General features: G+C 34.9%; 3 protein-coding genes across 3 annotated transcripts; all 3 read right to left on the bottom strand.

Moving 5' to 3' along the window:
• Nucleotides 1-1,750: 1,750 nt before the first annotated feature.
• On the bottom strand, nucleotides 1,751-5,543 carry LOC145677464 (uncharacterized). The gene is made up of 2 exons (XM_081747939.1): nucleotides 4,453-5,543; nucleotides 1,751-1,923 (listed from the first exon to the last, which is right to left on the bottom strand). The coding sequence occupies exon 1, from the start codon at nucleotides 5,245-5,247 to the stop codon at nucleotides 4,462-4,464; it is 786 nt and encodes a 261-aa protein (XP_081604065.1). The 5' UTR covers nucleotides 5,248-5,543; the 3' UTR covers nucleotides 1,751-1,923; nucleotides 4,453-4,461.
• A 2,869-nt stretch (nucleotides 5,544-8,412) lies between these two features.
• LOC145677463 (uncharacterized) lies at nucleotides 8,413-12,208 on the bottom strand. Its single transcript, XM_081747938.1, has 2 exons — nucleotides 11,118-12,208; nucleotides 8,413-8,588 (listed from the first exon to the last, which is right to left on the bottom strand). Exon 1 carries the CDS (start codon nucleotides 11,910-11,912, stop codon nucleotides 11,127-11,129), a length of 786 nt encoding a protein of 261 aa, XP_081604064.1. The 5' UTR covers nucleotides 11,913-12,208; the 3' UTR covers nucleotides 8,413-8,588; nucleotides 11,118-11,126.
• A 2,850-nt stretch (nucleotides 12,209-15,058) lies between these two features.
• LOC145677465 (uncharacterized) lies at nucleotides 15,059-20,063 on the bottom strand. Its single transcript, XM_081747940.1, has 2 exons — nucleotides 17,782-20,063; nucleotides 15,059-15,253 (listed from the first exon to the last, which is right to left on the bottom strand). The coding sequence occupies exon 1, from the start codon at nucleotides 18,574-18,576 to the stop codon at nucleotides 17,791-17,793; it is 786 nt and encodes a 261-aa protein (XP_081604066.1). The 5' UTR covers nucleotides 18,577-20,063; the 3' UTR covers nucleotides 15,059-15,253; nucleotides 17,782-17,790.
• Between the last annotated feature and the right edge of the window lie 229 nt (nucleotides 20,064-20,292).

Genomic DNA, 20,292 nt, shown 5'->3' with positions numbered 1-20,292 from the left:
TTGTATGCTTGCTGCAACACAATATAAATTAGAGACTTTGTGACGGATTGTTTCTCGCTTTTTAAAATAGATTAACGGATAGACAGTTAAAGAAGAAAAAAAAATGTTATTTAAAGTATACATGGGAGTATTAGAAAGTATGTTTTTCCTGTTCTTTTCTAATACTGCTTATTTTCTTTTTTAAATATTTTGGTCGTAGCGCAACGCTGCAACACTAACATTAGCCGCCAAGTGTAGCTTTTTCCCAAGCTGATTATAGACGATCAAACATTCCATCATAGATTGTATCAACCATCTAATATTTCCTCACAGTGGAATTTGAACGTGTGCGATATCAAGTTCTATGCAATGTTTGAGCTCCTCCGTGGCTAAGCGGGTAGCGTACGCGCCTTTGGCGTGGGAGACCCGGGTTCGATTCCCGGCGGGAGCTCATGTGGTTCGGATTCCACGTTAATCAGTAGGTCCACGTCTCATATAGCCTCGCTGCTGAAAGGGACGCTAAACTAAAATAAACTGAACTATGCAATGTTTGGCTTACTTACAACAGAGATACAACTGTTCTAAAATAGAACTTGTTCTATTTCTATCAAACACAGCATCAAAGAAAACAAACTTAGATCACTGTGCGGTGGCACTAAAATTCAATATGATGTGGACATGGAAAGTAGTTGAAATTATTTTGATACTTACTAATAGTATCCTGTTTTGTGTAACTATAAAATTAAAGAATATTAAGACTAAGTACCGCAGATGGCCTCCAGCGCCGTAACTTACAGTTTTCTGGGAGGGCAAGCATTAACATTTGGGCCCCCTCAACATTCTAAATTAAGCCCCTCTTCATCTTTATCTTACTCTTTGTGGGCCCTCCTCCACGGCAAGGTCTGCATGGTCGTTAGTTACGACCCTAGGTCCGTTCCATACATGACAAATTAATTGAGGGACAATATTGACAAATCTCAAAGCCATACGAATAAATATTATTTCTAGGGCCCCTAATCGTAGACGCTTTTTTTTTATTGAAATGGGCTCACTAATAGGAATGATTACGAATAAGAATATGAATTTCTATGGTCAATCGTTCAAGCACCGCTCTGTTACAATACCGATGGATCTGACTTTTACGGTATAAAATGGTAAAGTGTTTGTGATGGACCATATTATGATGAATTTAAATTTAATTAGCAGACATAATTATTTTCTTTTTGAATTACAGATACTTTTCAGTGGAGAATAGGATAAAATTCGAAAGTCACATATCAACGAAAAAAAAAAAACGAAACATTGCAAATTGGATTGTCTGGAAAGCTAAGCAATAAGTCCAATTGCTACTATTACAATTATAAATATCAATATCCAAAAGTGATTGAAGTTCTTTTTTCACTTAGATACACTCACTTTAGGTAAGTAACAAACGAAAAAGGAAGAAAATTTGAGACCTTGAAAGTAAATTTGAGACGTAGGTGCGTCACAATAGATCACGGCCTGTTGACCCACGACCCACTCACAAATCTTGACCCTTAACCCACTCCACCCCTGCACAATACTGTAGTGCCGTACCTGGGAAGAGTGTATAGATCTCTAGAAAAAACTTAAAATGTGATACTATTACTCAAACTAGTAAATTTCTTGTGTAGAAAAAATTTTGAATGTTTAATGACCCAGAATCTGCCATAACCATGAATAATGAGAACTTTATCATAACGCACTTCAACGAATAACGCGAGACCCGTATACAAAAAGTTTGGAGGAAGCATTAAAATTAAATTACATACACTTGTGTGGAAATATATTTTTAATGATAATTAAAACATTAGAGATACTAGTATAAAATATAACATAAAAATCTAATATACAAAAATATACAAGAGTATGTGTGCAGAAGTCATTTAATCCTTACGGCGATATCGTCACACCTGCAAAAACCTGTAGAAGAAAGAAAAAAGAAGGATAAGAATTTACAATTACAAACCACAAACACACATACACACACAATATACATACAGGGTGTTCCCGACAACGCTTGGGAGCTGATTTCTGACATCAAGATAAGAAGAAAAGTACAAACCAACCTGGGTGCACTAGTGGAAACCAACCTGGGGAAAACACTAGTGGAAATTTACTCAAGCACTTTTACTTTTGTCACTGGCATAAGTCGTATTTACTATTATAATTATTATTATTAACACTAGCTTTGGAAAAGTCAACTTCACACTTCCACTTCCTCTTTCTTATCACCAAGTGTGATAAGAAAGTGGAAAGAAACCCAGTGGGTTAAGAAATACGGGAAGGATAAGTTGATGAATTGGTCTAGTGGACTAGTAATACATGAATTATGGGAAAAGATGATAGACAAAATAGAAAGAAAGAATTAGAGGATCAAATAGAGCCGTCGGAGAAGGTGTACTATGGAGTACAGCAGATGGACAATGCGAATATTAAGTGTAATTGGCAAACACCTAATTAAGAGTTTTATAACAGATGCGCGAAAAGAGAAAGTAACTACAGTAATTTAAAAAAAAAACACTCTTCAGATCCAAATAAAAGTTTACGATTACAGCAATTAAAAAAATACCTTTTAGAGTCAATTAAAAGTTTACTATTTGTAAAGAGAAAGTGGGCGTGTCTTGCATTCACATTGCATATAAGCTGTGAAAATTGCAAAAATTGGACATGTCCCTCATAATGTGTCTGATGATCGTTATGTTACATAGCCGAAACTGTAACATAAATATATAATCTTAAGATATATATACTGGTTTGGTCAGTTAGAGTTTTATTATCAATCAAAAATTCCTTGGTTGCCTAAACGATGAAAATATTTCTACTTGAACAAATGAGACAGTCAGAGTAATGTAATTGGTCCCCATCTCTCAGGAGTAGGGATCTATGAAATCTAATATTAGCAGGTTTGAATTTGTTTCCGAAACATGCTATCACAAAGAGGAGAAGAAATATTCCAAAGGTGGATTAAGTAACCAGGAAAATACGGATCGATCTCAAAAATAATAAAATAATAGTACCCTTTAAACTAAAAGCCAAAGTAAAACGTACAGACCAATAATAATAGAAATATACTTCATCTTAACGTTGTCACTTTTATTCACAGAACGATGTATGAACAAAGTAATTAAAGTGTCCCAACTTTAAGTCCCAGGACCATGCACCTTGGCTGAGAAAGATGGTGATAAAGATGCACAAATCGGTGAAATGAATAACGCGGGAGAGCCACGAGAAAACCCACGAGGCTTAAATCGACAACATTAAGAGAGAGATAATGTATGTGGGAGCCGACTCAGTTTGCCTTCATGCAAACATACTAACAAACAACTGAAGCCTTCAAGTGAGCATTACTGTCTTCTTGTAAGAATATAATTTGATAACGAGTTTGCATTGAACTTTCAATACTGATACTATGTGTATAATCGAGAAATATATATTTGTGGTAAATTTCATAGAAAAAGAATTATTAATACGAAAATTAGAATGAGTAAAACAAAATGTTGTTAAATGGACAAGAAATGTCCTTTTCATTTCATTGTTCTTATTTACTGCTCTTTTGACATGAAATGTAGCAGATACACGTCTTTGCTGATTGTACACATACGAACATTATAAGAAATACCGGGCGAATTCGTTATCAAATTATATTCCTTCACAGTGGCGTATGTAGGGGGGCTTCAGGCTTAACCTCCAAAAATCATACTCACTATAGTAAAGTATATTAAATATCTTGCAGAATTTTCACATTTTCAGTCAAAGCCCCCCCTCCCGAAACAAAATCGCAAATACGCCACTGTTCCTACAGCATACCTATAGACATGCGACAACAATTTTGGACATGAGTGTACATGCCCAGTGCTGTACGCAGAACGAATAACGGGGTCAACCACTTGACTCTAATATATTCAAGAACAAAAACGATTTACTATTTACTGTAATACAGTAAATATTCATTTTCCCATATGCTGCTCAAAGGGACTCTAAACCCCAACCCCTTCACGTATACTCCACTGTACACGGCACTAGATTAAATAACAAATATTTAAATCAGAATGATATAAAACAACTAATGCTAAGAGAAAACTGTTTAGAAAGGAATATTTTAATAATCACGACAATGTAGGTTAATTGTTTTAGAGACGGGTGCAAAGGGAGGATTTCGAGGTCTTAATCCACACACTTCACTAAAACAAGATATTATGAGAAAACAATTATTTTCCATATTAACATATGTATACTACGATCATGAAACCATATGAATACACCCCATCTCATGATAAAATTCACCATGCGACACTGTCTCGCACTACATGAAACGAACAGTGCAGAAACAATTTATGTTATACATCCCTTGTTGGAGACAGTGTCGCTTGTTGTATGTCAATCACATTGCATTATATCATCTAACAGTGAACTTTAATTAGTTTAAAATAAACCTTCAATAAAACTTACCATCAAATTTCACTTCAAGCAGGAACATGGCTGATGAAGAGCACGTCCAAGGTAGAAGACATTCTCTCCACATAAATCACATGGTGAAGACCTGTAGCAGTTGGATTCTTCATGTCCACGGGTGAAACAGTAGCTGCACCATTCATCTTCAAGAACTGAACCTTCCTCACTACTAAACGAAGATGGACACACCAGCGAAACATGTCCAGGAAGACCACATGAAAAGCATGAAATAGGCCGCCATGCACCACTAGTAAACCTAAATCTTCTAGAGAAAGCACGACGTGCCCTGAAGTATCTGCTTTCAAACCTCCTGGAAACACCATGAGGCCGTTCTTCAAGTCCAGACCGCAAATCACTCTCAGCAATATTATCACTTGACAACTGATTCCTGGCACCTTTCACAGAAACCTTAACCTCCACCAATCTCAGATTCTCAGGAATATTTTCCACAATTATAGTACAGTCATTACGCACTAAATTCTGATCACTAATCGAAACACTGTCTAACAAAGAAGTGACAGAATCAATGTTGTTGTCTAACTCTCTAAGTAACTCGTCACATAACTTAGGACCTGGTAGAAATGTAGAACCAAAACGATTAGCAATAAGAGAGAAATGTTTATGTTCTAAACTTGTCTTGTAATATGGAGACGGTATTATCCCTGCTGACACTTTAGATACCAGTATCCCATACAACTTTTCATGATTTTCACTCCATCCGAAGTTATTATTGTGAGGATAATGCTGCCAGTCGGGATGTAATAATTCAAACACTTGCTTCTTGTTCTCCATTGCAACTCACACACCAATAACTTTCTGGACACGACACAACACCACAATTATTCAACACAAAGTGTGACATATCAAATTGTCACACCTTTTATAAAGTTAGAGATTGCAGAGGGGGAAGCAGCTTTAGCAAAAGTTGCACTTTCGGGAAAGGAAAACAAAATTCGACCAATAGGATCGCTTCTTCTGGATTATATGCCGTTCTATTGGTTGGAGTAGTTATAGTCTATGATGCTTATATGAGTAAGTGGAATATGGGTCTGGAATAAGATTGATTAACATTTTTCTAATAATGTAATTAAAAGCAATCAATATTAAAAGTAAAGAAACTGTAAATTGATGACAGAGAAATAAATGAACATTCAGTATATAAAAAAATGCCAGAACTTATTTTCTTATTTTCAATAAAGTACTTCATGTTAATTGGGTTATAGATAATTTAAAGGAGTTTCTTAATATTTTACTAAATCGGTTAGATATGTTCTTGGGAATTTAATGCTGTTAATGTACTGTATTTTGGTAGAATTGTGAGTTGATTAAAGCATCAAACGTATAAATTGCCGAGGAGTACTGGGACGTGATATACAGAAATAAGGATGGAATGTTCCCTCATTTCTTTTTGAAGAAGTGAGTTCTACTTTTGCATTTTATACACATTAATATGATTTAATTAATTTGTAGAGACTTCCAAAAGAACACAAGTAAGGAGAAGTAAGCAGAGGCTTGTCTTAATTTTAACTGGTGTGCACAATAGCTAGTATTTTCAGGATTCAGAATGTAAACAATATTCCGTCAATGTTTTTATTATTATTATATTATTTGCAGAAGTCATGGTATAGTATTCGTTGAGAACTTGTAGGTTATTTACAGAATTAGAGCACACACAGAATAGCTACAATTGAATCTAATAACTAATTCCATGTGATGTTTCCCATCAAACAGTTTTATGTGGAGAGTTATCAAGAGTATAAAATACACTTATTTTATAAAAGTAATAAGTATATACTAAAATACTATCCACAAAGAGGGGATTCTATATATTGACTTATTAATATTTGATCCACAAATTACTGTACAAGAAGCCTTCCTTATCTATATAAGCTAAAAATTAACTTGTAAATGCCTGTTTACTTAGTTTTCTCCTCTAGTACATATTTTTATTCTTATTTTGTAATTCCAAAATCACTTTTTCTTTCTTCTTTTTTAGTATTAATTATATTTGTTTCCTTCAGTGTAGTACCGTAATTTAAAAATATGAATACATAAAATCAAATTCCATTTGTTAATTGGTAGTGAAATAAAATCTAGAAATCTTATTTAGCGCAAGAAGCCTTCTCGTTCACTAGAAACCGTGCTGTGTTGCAGAAGCACAGCAGGGAAAAGGAGATTCCCGCTCCAATCCCCGCGCCGAATGAACCTGATCGTTGTATGCTTGCTGCAACACAATATAAATTAGAGACTTTGTGACGGATTGTTTCTCGCTTTTTAAAATAGATTAACGGATAGACAGTTAAAGAAGAAAAAAAAATGTTATTTAAAGTATACATGGGAGTATTAGAAAGTATGTTTTTCCTGTTCTTTTCTAATACTGCTTATTTTCTTTTTTAAATATTTTGGTCGTAGCGCAACGCTGCAACACTAACATTAGCCGCCAAGTGTAGCTTTTTCCCAAGCTGATTATAGACGATCAAACATTCCATCATAGATTGTATCAACTATCAAATATTTCCTCAAAGTGGAATTTGAACGTGTGTGATATCAAGTTCTATGCAATGTTTGAGCTCCTCCGTGGTTAAGCGGGTAGCGTACGCGCCTTTGGCGTGGGAGACCCGGGTTCGATTCCCGGCGGGAGCTCATGTGATTCGGATTCCACGTTAATCAGTAGGTCCACGTCTCATATAGCCTCGCTGCTGAAAGGGACGCTAAACTAAAATAAACTGAACTATGCAATGTTTGGCTTACTTACAACAGAGATACAACTGTTCTAAAATAGAACTTGTTCTATTTCTATCAAACACAGCATCAAAGAAAACAAACTTAGATCACTGTGCGGTGGCACTAAAATTCAATATGATGTGGACATGGAAAGTAGTTGAAATTATTTTGATACTTACTAATAGTATCCTGTTTTGTGTAACTATAAAATTAAAGAATATTAAGACTAAGTACCGCAGATGGCCTCCAGCGCCGTAACTTACAGTTTTCTGGGAGGGCAAGCATTAACATTTGGGCCCCCTCAACATTCTAAATTAAGCCCCTCTTCATCTTTATCTTACTCTTTGTGGGCCCTCCTCCACGGCAAGGTCTGCATGGTCGTTAGTTACGACCCTAGGTCCGTTCCATACATGACAAATTAATTGAGGGATAATATTGACAAATCTCAAAGCCATACGAATAAATATTATTTCTAGGGCCCCTAATCGTAGACGCTTTTTTTTATTGAAATGGGCTCACTAATAGGAATGATTACGAATAAGAAAATGAATTTCTATGGTCAATCGTTCAAGCACCGCTCTGTTACAATACCGATGGATCTGACTTTTACGGTATAAAATGGTAAAGTGTTTGTGATGGACCATATTATGATGAATTTAAATTTAATTAGCAGACATAATTATTTTCTTTTTGAATTACAGATACTTTTCAGTGGAGAATAGGATAAAATTCGAAAGTCACATATCAACGAAAAAAAAAACGAAACATTGCAAATTGGATTGTCTGGAAAGCTAAGCAATAAGTCCAATTGCTACTATTACAATTATAAATATCAATATCCAAAAGTGATTGAAGTTCTTTTTTCACTTAGATACACTCACTTTAGGTAAGTAACAAACGAAAAAGGAAGAAAATTTGAGACCTTGAAAGTAAATTTGAGACGTAGGTGCGTCACAATAGATCACGGCCTGTTGACCCACGACCCACTCACAAATCTTGACCCTTAACCCACTCCACCCCTGCACAATACTGTAGTGCCGTACCTGGGAAGAGTGTATAGATCTCTAGAAAAAACTTAAAATGTGATACTATTACTCAAACTAGTAAATTTCTTGTGTAGAAAAAATTTTGAATGTTTAATGACCCAGAATCTGCCATAACCATGAATAATGAGAACTTTATCATAACGCACTTCAACGAATAACGCGAGACCCGTATACAAAAAGTTTGGAGGAAGCATTAAAATTAAATTACATACACTTGTGTGGAAATATATTTTTAATGATAATTAAAACATTAGAGATACTAGTATAAAATATAACATAAAAATCTAATATACAAAAATATACAAGAGTATGTGTGCAGAAGTCATTTAATCCTTACGGCGATATCGTCACACCTGCAAAAACCTGTAGAAGAAAGAAAAAAGAAGGATAAGAATTTACAATTACAAACCACAAACACACATACACACACAATATACATACAGGGTGTTCCCGACAACGTTTGGGAGCTGAATTCTGACATCAAGATAAGAAGAAAAGTACAAACCAACCTGGGTGCACTAGTGGAAACCAACCTGGGGAAAACACTAGTGGAAATTTACTCAAGCACTTTTACTTTTGTCACTGGCATAAGTCGTATTTACTATTATAATTATTATTATTAACACTAGCTTTGGAAAAGTCAACTTCACACTTCCACTTCCTCTTTCTTATCACCAAGTGTGATAAGAAAGTGGAAAGAAACCCAGTGGGTTAAGAAATACGGGAAGGATAAGTTGATGAATTGGTCTAGTGGACTAGTAATACATGAATTATGGGAAAAGATGATAGACAAAATAGAAAGAAAGAATTAGAGGATCAAATAGAGCCGTCGGAGAAGGTGTACTATGGAGTACAGCAGATGGACAATGCGAATATTAAGTGTAATTGGCAAACACCTAATTAAGAGTTTTATAACAGATGCGCGAAAAGAGAAAGTAACTACAGTAATTTAAAAAAAAAACACTCTTCAGATCCAAATAAAAGTTTACGATTACAGCAATTAAAAAAATACCTTTTAGAGTCAATTAAAAGTTTACTATTTGTAAAGAGAAAGTGGGCGTGTCTTGCATTCACATTGCATATAAGCTGTGAAAATTGCAAAAATTGGACATGTCCCTCATAATGTGTCTGATGATCGTTATGTTACATAGCCGAAACTGTAACATAAATATATAATCTTAAGATATATATACTGGTTTGGTCAGTTAGAGTTTTATTATCAATCAAAAATTCCTTGGTTGCCTAAACGATGAAAATATTTCTACTTGAACAAATGAGACAGTCAGAGTAATGTAATTGGTCCCCATCTCTCAGGAGTAGGGATCTATGAAATCTAATATTAGCAGGTTTGAATTTGTTTCCGAAACATGCTATCACAAAGAGGAGAAGAAATATTCCAAAGGTGGATTAAGTAACCAGGAAAATACGGATCGATCTCAAAAATAATAAAATAATAGTACCCTTTAAACTAAAAGCCAAAGTAAAACGTACAGACCAATAATAATAGAAATATACTTCATCTTAACGTTGTCACTTTTATTCACAGAACGATGTATGAACAAAGTAATTAAAGTGTCCCAACTTTAAGTCCCAGGACCATGCACCTTGGCTGAGAAAGATGGTGATAAAGATGCACAAATCGGTGAAATGAATAACGCGGGAGAGCCACGAGAAAACCCACGAGGCTTAAATCGACAACATTAAGAGAGAGATAATGTATGTGGGAGCCGACTCAGTTTGCCTTCATGCAAACATACTAACAAACAACTGAAGCCTTCAAGTGAGCATTACTGTCTTCTTGTAAGAATATAATTTGATAACGAGTTTGCATTGAACTTTCAATACTGATACTATGTGTATAATCGAGAAATATATATTTGTGGTAAATTTCATAGAAAAAGAATTATTAATACGAAAATTAGAATGAGTAAAACAAAATGTTGTTAAATGGACAAGAAATGTCCTTTTCATTTCATTGTTCTTATTTACTGCTCTTTTGACATGAAATGTAGCAGATACACGTCTTTGCTGATTGTACACATACGAACATTATAAGAAATACCGGGCGAATTCGTTATCAAATTATATTCCTTCACAGTGGCGTATGTAGGGGGGCTTCAGGCTTAACCTCCAAAAATCATACTCACTATAGTAAAGTATATTAAATATCTTGCAGAATTTTCACATTTTCAGTCAAAGCCCCCCCTCCCGAAACAAAATCGCAAATACGCCACTGTTCCTACAGCATACCTATAGACATGCGACAACAATTTTGGACATGAGTGTACATGCCCAGTGCTGTACGCAGAACGAATAACGGGGTCAACCACTTGACTCTAATATATTCAAGAACAAAAACGATTTACTATTTACTGTAATACAGTAAATATTCATTTTCCCATATGCTGCTCAAAGGGACTCTAAACCCCAACCCCTTCACGTATACTCCACTGTACACGGCACTAGATTAAATAACAAATATTTAAATCAGAATGATATAAAACAACTAATGCTAAGAGAAAACTGTTTAGAAAGGAATATTTTAATAATCACGACAATGTAGGTTAATTGTTTTAGAGACGGGTGCAAAGGGAGGATTTCGAGGTCTTAATCCACACACTTCACTAAAACAAGATATTATGAGAAAACAATTATTTTCCATATTAACATATGTATACTACGATCATGAAACCATATGAATACACCCCATCTCATGATAAAATTCACCATGCGACACTGTCTCGCACTACATGAAACGAACAGTGCAGAAACAATTTATGTTATACATCCCTTGTTGGAGACAGTGTCGCTTGTTGTATGTCAATCACATTGCATTATATCATCTAACAGTGAACTTTAATTAGTTTAAAATAAACCTTCAATAAAACTTACCATCAAATTTCACTTCAAGCAGGAACATGGCTGATGAAGAGCACGTCCAAGGTAGAAGACATTCTCTCCACATAAATCACATGGTGAAGACCTGTAGCAGTTGGATTCTTCATGTCCACGGGTGAAACAGTAGCTGCACCATTCATCTTCAAGAACTGAACCTTCCTCACTACTAAACGAAGATGGACACACCAGCGAAACATGTCCAGGAAGACCACATGAAAAGCATGAAATAGGCCGCCATGCACCACTAGTAAACCTAAATCTTCTAGAGAAAGCACGACGTGCCCTGAAGTATCTGCTTTCAAACCTCCTGGAAACACCATGAGGCCGTTCTTCAAGTCCAGACCGCAAATCACTCTCAGCAATATTATCACTTGACAACTGATTCCTGGCACCTTTCACAGAAACCTTAACCTCCACCAATCTCAGATTCTCAGGAATATTTTCCACAATTATAGTACAGTCATTACGCACTAAATTCTGATCACTAATCGAAACACTGTCTAACAAAGAAGTGACAGAATCAATGTTGTTGTCTAACTCTCTAAGTAACTCGTCACATAACTTAGGACCTGGTAGAAATGTAGAACCAAAACGATTAGCAATAAGAGAGAAATGTTTATGTTCTAAACTTGTCTTGTAATATGGAGACGGTATTATCCCTGCTGACACTTTAGATACCAGTATCCCATACAACTTTTCATGATTTTCACTCCATCCGAAGTTATTATTGTGAGGATAATGCTGCCAGTCGGGATGTAATAATTCAAACACTTGCTTCTTGTTCTCCATTGCAACTCACACACCAATAACTTTCTGGACACGACACAACACCACAATTATTCAACACAAAGTGTGACATATCAAATTGTCACACCTTTTATAAAGTTAGAGATTGCAGAGGGGGAAGCAGCTTTAGCAAAAGTTGCACTTTCGGGAAAGGAAAACAAAATTCGACCAATAGGATCGCTTCTTCTGGATTATATGCCGTTCTATTGGTTGGAGTAGTTATAGTCTATGATGCTTATATGAGTAAGTGGAATATGGGTCTGGAATAAGATTGATTAACATTTTTCTAATAATGTAATTAAAAGCAATCAATATTAAAAGTAAAGAAACTGTAAATTGATGACAGAGAAATAAATGAACATTCAGTATATAAAAAAATGCCAGAACTTATTTTCTTATTTTCAATAAAGTACTTCATGTTAATTGGGTTATAGATAATTTAAAGGAGTTTCTTAATATTTTACTAAATCGGTTAGATATGTTCTTGGGAATTTAATGCTGTTAATGTACTGTATTTTGGTAGAATTGTGAGTTGATTAAAGCATCAAACGTATAAATTGCCGAGGAGTACTGGGACGTGATATACAGAAATAAGGATGGAATGTTCCCTCATTTCTTTTTGAAGAAGTGAGTTCTACTTTTGCATTTTATACACATTAATATGATTTAATTAATTTGTAGAGACTTCCAAAAGAACACAAGTAAGGAGAAGTAAGCAGAGGCTTGTCTTAATTTTAACTGGTGTGCACAATAGCTAGTATTTTCAGGATTCAGAATGTAAACAATATTCCGTCAATGTTTTTATTATTATTATATTATTTGCAGAAGTCATGGTATAGTATTCGTTGAGAACTTGTAGGTTATTTACAGAATTAGAGCACACACAGAATAGCTACAATTGAATCTAATAACTAATTCCATGTGATGTTTCCCATCAAACAGTTTTATGTGGAGAGTTATCAAGAGTATAAAATACACTTATTTTATAAAAGTAATAAGTATATACTAAAATACTATCCACAAAGAGGGGATTCTATATATTGACTTATTAATATTTGATCCACAAATTACTGTACAAGAAGCCTTCCTTATCTATATAAGCTAAAAATTAACTTGTAAATGCCTGTTTACTTAGTTTTCTCCTCTAGTACATATTTTTATTCTTATTTTGTAATTCCAAAATCACTTTTTCTTTCTTCTTTTTTAGTATTAATTATATTTGTTTCCTTCAGTGTAGTACCGTAATTTAAAAATATGAATACATAAAATCAAATTCCATTTGTTAATTGGTAGTGAAATAAAATCTAGAAATCTTATTTAGCGCAAGAAGCCTTCTCGTTCACTAGAAACCGTGCTGTGTTGCAGAAGCACAGCAGGGAAAAGGAGATTCCCGCTCCAATCCCCGCGCCGAATGAACCTGATCGTTGTATGCTTGCTGCAACACAATATAAATTAGAGACTTTGTGACGGATTGTTTCTCGCTTTTTAAAATAGATTAACGGATAGACAGTTAAAGAAGAAAAAAAAATGTTATTTAAAGTATACATGGGAGTATTAGAAAGTATGTTTTTCCTGTTCTTTTCTAATACTGCTTATTTTCTTTTTTAAATATTTTGGTCGTAGCGCAACGCTGCAACACTAACATTAGCCGCCAAGTGTAGCTTTTTCCCAAGCTGATTATAGACGATCAAACATTCCATCATAGATTGTATCAACTATCAAATATTTCCTCAAAGTGGAATTTGAACGTGTGTGATATCAAGTTCTATGCAATGTTTGAGCTCCTCCGTGGTTAAGCGGGTAGCGTACGCGCCTTTGGCGTGGGAGACCCGGGTTCGATTCCCGGCGGGAGCTCATGTGATTCGGATTCCACGTTAATCAGTAGGTCCACGTCTCATATAGCCTCGCTGCTGAAAGGGACGCTAAACTAAAATAAACTGAACTATGCAATGTTTGGCTTACTTACAACAGAGATACAACTGTTCTAAAATAGAACTTGTTCTATTTCTATCAAACACAGCATCAAAGAAAACAAACTTAGATCACTGTGCGGTGGCACTAAAATTCAATATGATGTGGACATGGAAAGTAGTTGAAATTATTTTGATACTTACTAATAGTATCCTGTTTTGTGTAACTATAAAATTAAAGAATATTAAGACTAAGTACCGCAGATGGCCTCCAGCGCCGTAACTTACAGTTTTCTGGGAGGGCAAGCATTAACATTTGGGCCCCCTCAACATTCTAAATTAAGCCCCTCTTCATCTTTATCTTACTCTTTGTGGGCCCTCCTCCACGGCAAGGTCTGCATGGTCGTTAGTTACGACCCTAGGTCCGTTCCATACATGACAAATTAATTGAGGGATAATATTGACAAATCTCAAAGCCATACGAATAAATATTATTTCTAGGGCCCCTAATCGTAGACGCTTTTTTTTATTGAAATGGGCTCACTAATAGGAATGATTACGAATAAGAAAATGAATTTCTATGGTCAATCGTTCAAGCACCGCTCTGTTACAATACCGATGGATCTGACTTTTACGGTATAAAATGGTAAAGTGTTTGTGATGGACCATATTATGATGAATTTAAATTTAATTAGCAGACATAATTATTTTCTTTTTGAATTACAGATACTTTTCAGTGGAGAATAGGATAAAATTCGAAAGTCACATATCAACGAAAAAAAAAACGAAACATTGCAAATTGGATTGTCTGGAAAGCTAAGCAATAAGTCCAATTGCTACTATTACAATTATAAATATCAATATCCAAAAGTGATTGAAGTTCTTTTTTCACTTAGATACACTCACTTTAGGTAAGTAACAAACGAAAAAGGAAGAAAATTTGAGACCTTGAAAGTAAATTTGAGACGTAGGTGCGTCACAATAGATCACGGCCTGTTGACCCACGACCCACTCACAAATCTTGACCCTTAACCCACTCCACCCCTGCACAATACTGTAGTGCCGTACCTGGGAAGAGTGTATAGATCTCTAGAAAAAACTTAAAATGTGATACTATTACTCAAACTAGTAAATTTCTTGTGTAGAAAAAATTTTGAATGTTTAATGACCCAGAATCTGCCATAACCATGAATAATGAGAACTTTATCATAACGCACTTCAACGAATAACGCGAGACCCGTATACAAAAAGTTTGGAGGAAGCATTAAAATTAAATTACATACACTTGTGTGGAAATATATTTTTAATGATAATTAAAACATTAGAGATACTAGTATAAAATATAACATAAAAATCTAATATACAAAAATATACAAGAGTATGTGTGCAGAAGTCATTTAATCCTTACGGCGATATCGTCACACCTGCAAAAACCTGTAGAAGAAAGAAAAAAGAAGGATAAGAATTTACAATTACAAACCACAAACACACATACACACACAATATACATACAGGGTGTTCCCGACAACGTTTGGGAGCTGAATTCTGACATCAAGATAAGAAGAAAAGTACAAACCAACCTGGGTGCACTAGTGGAAACCAACCTGGGGAAAACACTAGTGGAAATTTACTCAAGCACTTTTACTTTTGTCACTGGCATAAGTCGTATTTACTATTATAATTATTATTATTAACACTAGCTTTGGAAAAGTCAACTTCACACTTCCACTTCCTCTTTCTTATCACCAAGTGTGATAAGAAAGTGGAAAGAAACCCAGTGGGTTAAGAAATACGGGAAGGATAAGTTGATGAATTGGTCTAGTGGACTAGTAATACATGAATTATGGGAAAAGATGATAGACAAAATAGAAAGAAAGAATTAGAGGATCAAATAGAGCCGTCGGAGAAGGTGTACTATGGAGTACAGCAGATGGACAATGCGAATATTAAGTGTAATTGGCAAACACCTAATTAAGAGTTTTATAACAGATGCGCGAAAAGAGAAAGTAACTACAGTAATTTAAAAAAAACACTCTTCAGATCCAAATAAAAGTTTACGATTACAGCAATTAAAAAAATACCTTTTAGAGTCAATTAAAAGTTTACTATTTGTAAAGAGAAAGTGGGCGTGTCTTGCATTCACATTGCATATAAGCTGTGAAAATTGCAAAAATTGGACATGTCCCTCATAATGTGTCTGATGATCGTTATGTTACATAGCCGAAACTGTAACATAAATATATAATCTTAAGATATATATACTGGTTTGGTCAGTTAGAGTTTTATTATCAATCAAAAATTCCTTGGTTGCCTAAACGATGAAAATATTTCTACTTGAACAAATGAGACAGTCAGAGTAATGTAATTGGTCCCCATCTCTCAGGAGTAGGGATCTATGAAATCTAATATTAGCAGGTTTGAATTTGTTTCCGAAACATGTTATCACAAAGAGGAGAAGAAATATTCCAAAGGTGGATTAAGTAACCAGGAAAATACGGATCGATCTCAAAAATAATAAAATAATAGTACCCTTTAAACTAAAAGCCAAAGTAAAACGTACAGACCAATAATAATAGAAATATACTTCATCTTAACGTTGTCACTTTTATTCACAGAACGATGTATGAACAAAGTAATTAAAGTGTCCCAACCTAAAAGTCCCAGGACCATGCACCTTGGCTGAGAAAGATGGTGATAAAGATGCACAAATCGGTGAAATGAATAACGCGGGAGAGCCACGAGAAAACCCACGAGGCTTAAATCGACAACATTAAGAGAGAGATAATGTATGTGGGAGCCGACTCAGTTTGCCTTCACGCAAACATACTAACAAACAACTGAAGCCTTCAAGTGAGCATTACTGTCTTCTTGTAAGAATATAATTTGATAACGAGTTTGCATTGAACTTTCAATACTGATACTATGTGTATAATCGAGAAATATATATTTGTGGTAAATTTCATAGAAAAAGAATTATTAATACGAAAATTAGAATGAGTAAAACAAAATGTTGTTAAATGGACAAGAAATGTCCTTTTCATTTCATTGTTCTTATTTACTGCTCTTTTGACATGAAATGTAGCAGATACACGTCTTTGCTGATTGTACACATACGAACATTATAAGAAATACCGGGCGAATTCGTTATCAAATTATATTCCTTCACAGTGGCGTATGTAGGGGGGCTTCAGGCTTAACCTCCAAAAATCATACTCACTATAGTAAAGTATATTAAATATCTTGCAGAACTTTCACATTTTCAGTCAAAGCCCCCCCTCCCGAAACAAAATCGCAAATACGCCACTGTTCCTACAGCATACCTATAGACATGCGACAACAATTTTGGACATGAGTGTACATGCCCAGTGCTGTACGCAGAACGAATAACGGGGTCAACCACTTGACTCTAATATATTCAAGAACAAAAACGATTTACTATTTACTGTAATACAGTAAATATTCATTTTCCCATATGCTGCTCAAAGGGACTCTAAACCCCAACCCCTTCACGCATACTCCACTGTACACGGCACTAGATTAAATAACAAATATTTAAATCAGAATGATATAAAACAACTAATGCTAAGAGAAAACTGGTTAGAAAGGAATATTTTAATAATCACGACAATGTAGGTTAATTGTTTTAGAGACGGGTGCAAAGGGAGGATTTCGAGGTCTTAATCCACACACTTCACTAAAACAAGATATTATGAGAAAACAATTATTTTCCATATTAACATATGTATACTACGATCATGAAACCATATGAATACACCCCATCTCATGATAAAATTCACCATGCGACACTGTCTCGCACTACATGAAACGAACAGTGCAGAAACAATTTATGTTATACATCCCTTGTTGGAGACAGTGTCGCCTGTTGTATGTCAATCACATTGCATTATATCATCTAACAGTGAACTTTAATTAGTTTAAAATAAACCTTCAATAAAACTTACCATCAAATTTCACTTCAAGCAGGAACATGGCTGATGAAGAGCACGTCCAAGGTAGAAGACATTCTCTCCACATAAATCACATGGTGAAGACCTGTAGCAGTTGGATTCTTCATGTCCACGGGTGAAACAGTAGCTGCACCATTCATCTTCAAGAACTGAACCTTCCTCACTACTAAACGAAGATGGACACACCAGCGAAACATGTCCAGGAAGACCACATGAAAAGCATGAAATAGGCCGCCATGCACCACTAGTAAACCTAAATCTTCTAGAGAAAGCACGACGTGCCCTGAAGTATCTGCTTTCAAACCTCCTGGAAACACCATGAGGCCGTTCTTCAAGTCCAGACCGCAAATCACTCTCAGCAATATTATCACTTGACAACTGATTCCTGGCACCTTTCACAGAAACCTTAACCTCCACCAATCTCAGATTCTCAGGAATATTTTCCACAATTATAGTACAGTCATTACGCACTAAATTCTGATCACTAATCGAAACACTGTCTAACAAAGAAGTGACAGAATCAATGTTGTTGTCTAACTCTCTAAGTAACTCGTCACATAACTTAGGACCTGGTAGAAATGTAGAACCAAAACGATTAGCAATAAGAGAGAAATGTTTATGTTCTAAACTTGTCTTGTAATATGGAGACGGTATTATCCCTGCTGACACTTTAGATACCAGTATCCCATACAACTTTTCGTGATTTTCACTCCATCCGAAGTTATTATTGTGAGGATAATGCTGCCAGTCGGGATGTAATAATTCAAACACTTGCTTCTTGTTCTCCATTGCAACTCACACACCAATAACTTTCTGGACACGACACAACACCACAATTATTCAACACAAAGTGTGACATATCAAATTGTCACACCTTTTATAAAGTTAGAGATTGCAGAGGGGGAAGCAGCTTTAGCAAAAGTTGCACTTTCGGGAAAGGAAAACAAAATTCGACCAATAGGATCGCTTCTTCTGGATTATATGCCGTTCTATTGGTTGGAGTAGTTATAGTCTATGATGCTTATATGAGTAAGTGGAATATGGGTCTGGAATAAGATTGATTAACATTTTTCTAATAATCTGATCACTAATCGAAACACTGTCTAACAAAGAAGTGACAGAATCAATGTTGTTGTCTAACTCTCTAAGTAACTCGTCACATAACTTAGGACCTGGTAGAAATGTAGAACCAAAACGATTAGCAATAAGAGAGAAATGTTTATGTTCTAAACTTGTCTTGTAATATGGAGACGGTATTATCCCTGCTGACACTTTAGATACCAGTATCCCATACAACTTTTCATGATTTTCACTCCATCCGAAGTTATTATTGTGAGGATAATGCTGCCAGTCGGGATGTAATAATTCAAACACTTGCTTCTTGTTCTCCATTGCAACTCACACACCAATAACTTTCTGGACACGACACAACACCACAATTATTCAACACAAAGTGTGACATATCAAATTGTCACACCTTTTATAAAGTTAGAGATTGCAGAGGGGGAAGCAGCTTTAGCAAAAGTTGCACTTTCGGGAAAGGAAAACAAAATTCGACCAATAGGATCGCTTCTTCTGGATTATATGCCGTTCTATTGGTTGGAGTAGTTATAGTCTATGATGCTTATATGAGTAAGTGGAATATGGGTCTGGAATAAGATTGATTAACATTTTTCTAATAATGTAATTAAAAGCAATCAATATTAAAAGTAAAGAAACTGTAAATTGATGACAGAGAAATAAATGAACATTCAGTATATAAAAAAATGCCAGAACTTATTTTCTTATTTTCAATAAAGTACTTCATGTTAATTGGGTTATAGATAATTTAAAGGAGTTTCTTAATATTTTACTAAATCGGTTAGATATGTTCTTGGGAATTTAATGCTGTTAATGTACTGTATTTTGGTAGAATTGTGAGTTGATTAAAGCATCAAACGTATAAATTGCCGAGGAGTACTGGGACGTGATATACAGAAATAAGGATGGAATGTTCCCTCATTTCTTTTTGAAGAAGTGAGTTCTACTTTTGCATTTTATACACATTAATATGATTTAATTAATTTGTAGAGACTTCCAAAAGAACACAAGTAAGGAGAAGTAAGCAGAGGCTTGTCTTAATTTTAACTGGTGTGCACAATAGCTAGTATTTTCAGGATTCAGAATGTAAACAATATTCCGTCAATGTTTTTATTATTATTATATTATTTGCAGAAGTCATGGTATAGTATTCGTTGAGAACTTGTAGGTTATTTACAGAATTAGAGCACACACAGAATAGCTACAATTGAATCTAATAACTAATTCCATGTGATGTTTCCCATCAAACAGTTTTATGTGGAGAGTTATCAAGAGTATAAAATACACTTATTTTATAAAAGTAATAAGTATATACTAAAATACTATCCACAAAGAGGGGATTCTATATATTGACTTATTAATATTTGATCCACAAATTAATGTACAAGAAGCCTTCCTTATCTATATAAGCTAAAAATTAACTTG

Source organism: Thermobia domestica, unplaced genomic scaffold, assembly GCF_964235325.1.
Source record: "Thermobia domestica unplaced genomic scaffold, izTheDome1.hap1.1 HAP1_SCAFFOLD_898, whole genome shotgun sequence".
Taxonomy (NCBI): Eukaryota; Metazoa; Arthropoda; class Insecta; order Zygentoma; family Lepismatidae; genus Thermobia; species Thermobia domestica.
This window is presented reverse-complemented; position numbering and strand designations above follow the sequence as displayed.

Excerpts from the sequence above, each read along its gene's own strand:
- LOC145677465 (XM_081747940.1), bottom strand. The coding sequence starts at position 18,576 with ATGGAGAACAAGAAGCAAGTGTTTGAATTATTACATCCCGACTGGCAG.
- LOC145677464 (XM_081747939.1), bottom strand. The coding sequence starts at position 5,247 with ATGGAGAACAAGAAGCAAGTGTTTGAATTATTACATCCCGACTGGCAG.
- LOC145677463 (XM_081747938.1), bottom strand. The coding sequence starts at position 11,912 with ATGGAGAACAAGAAGCAAGTGTTTGAATTATTACATCCCGACTGGCAG.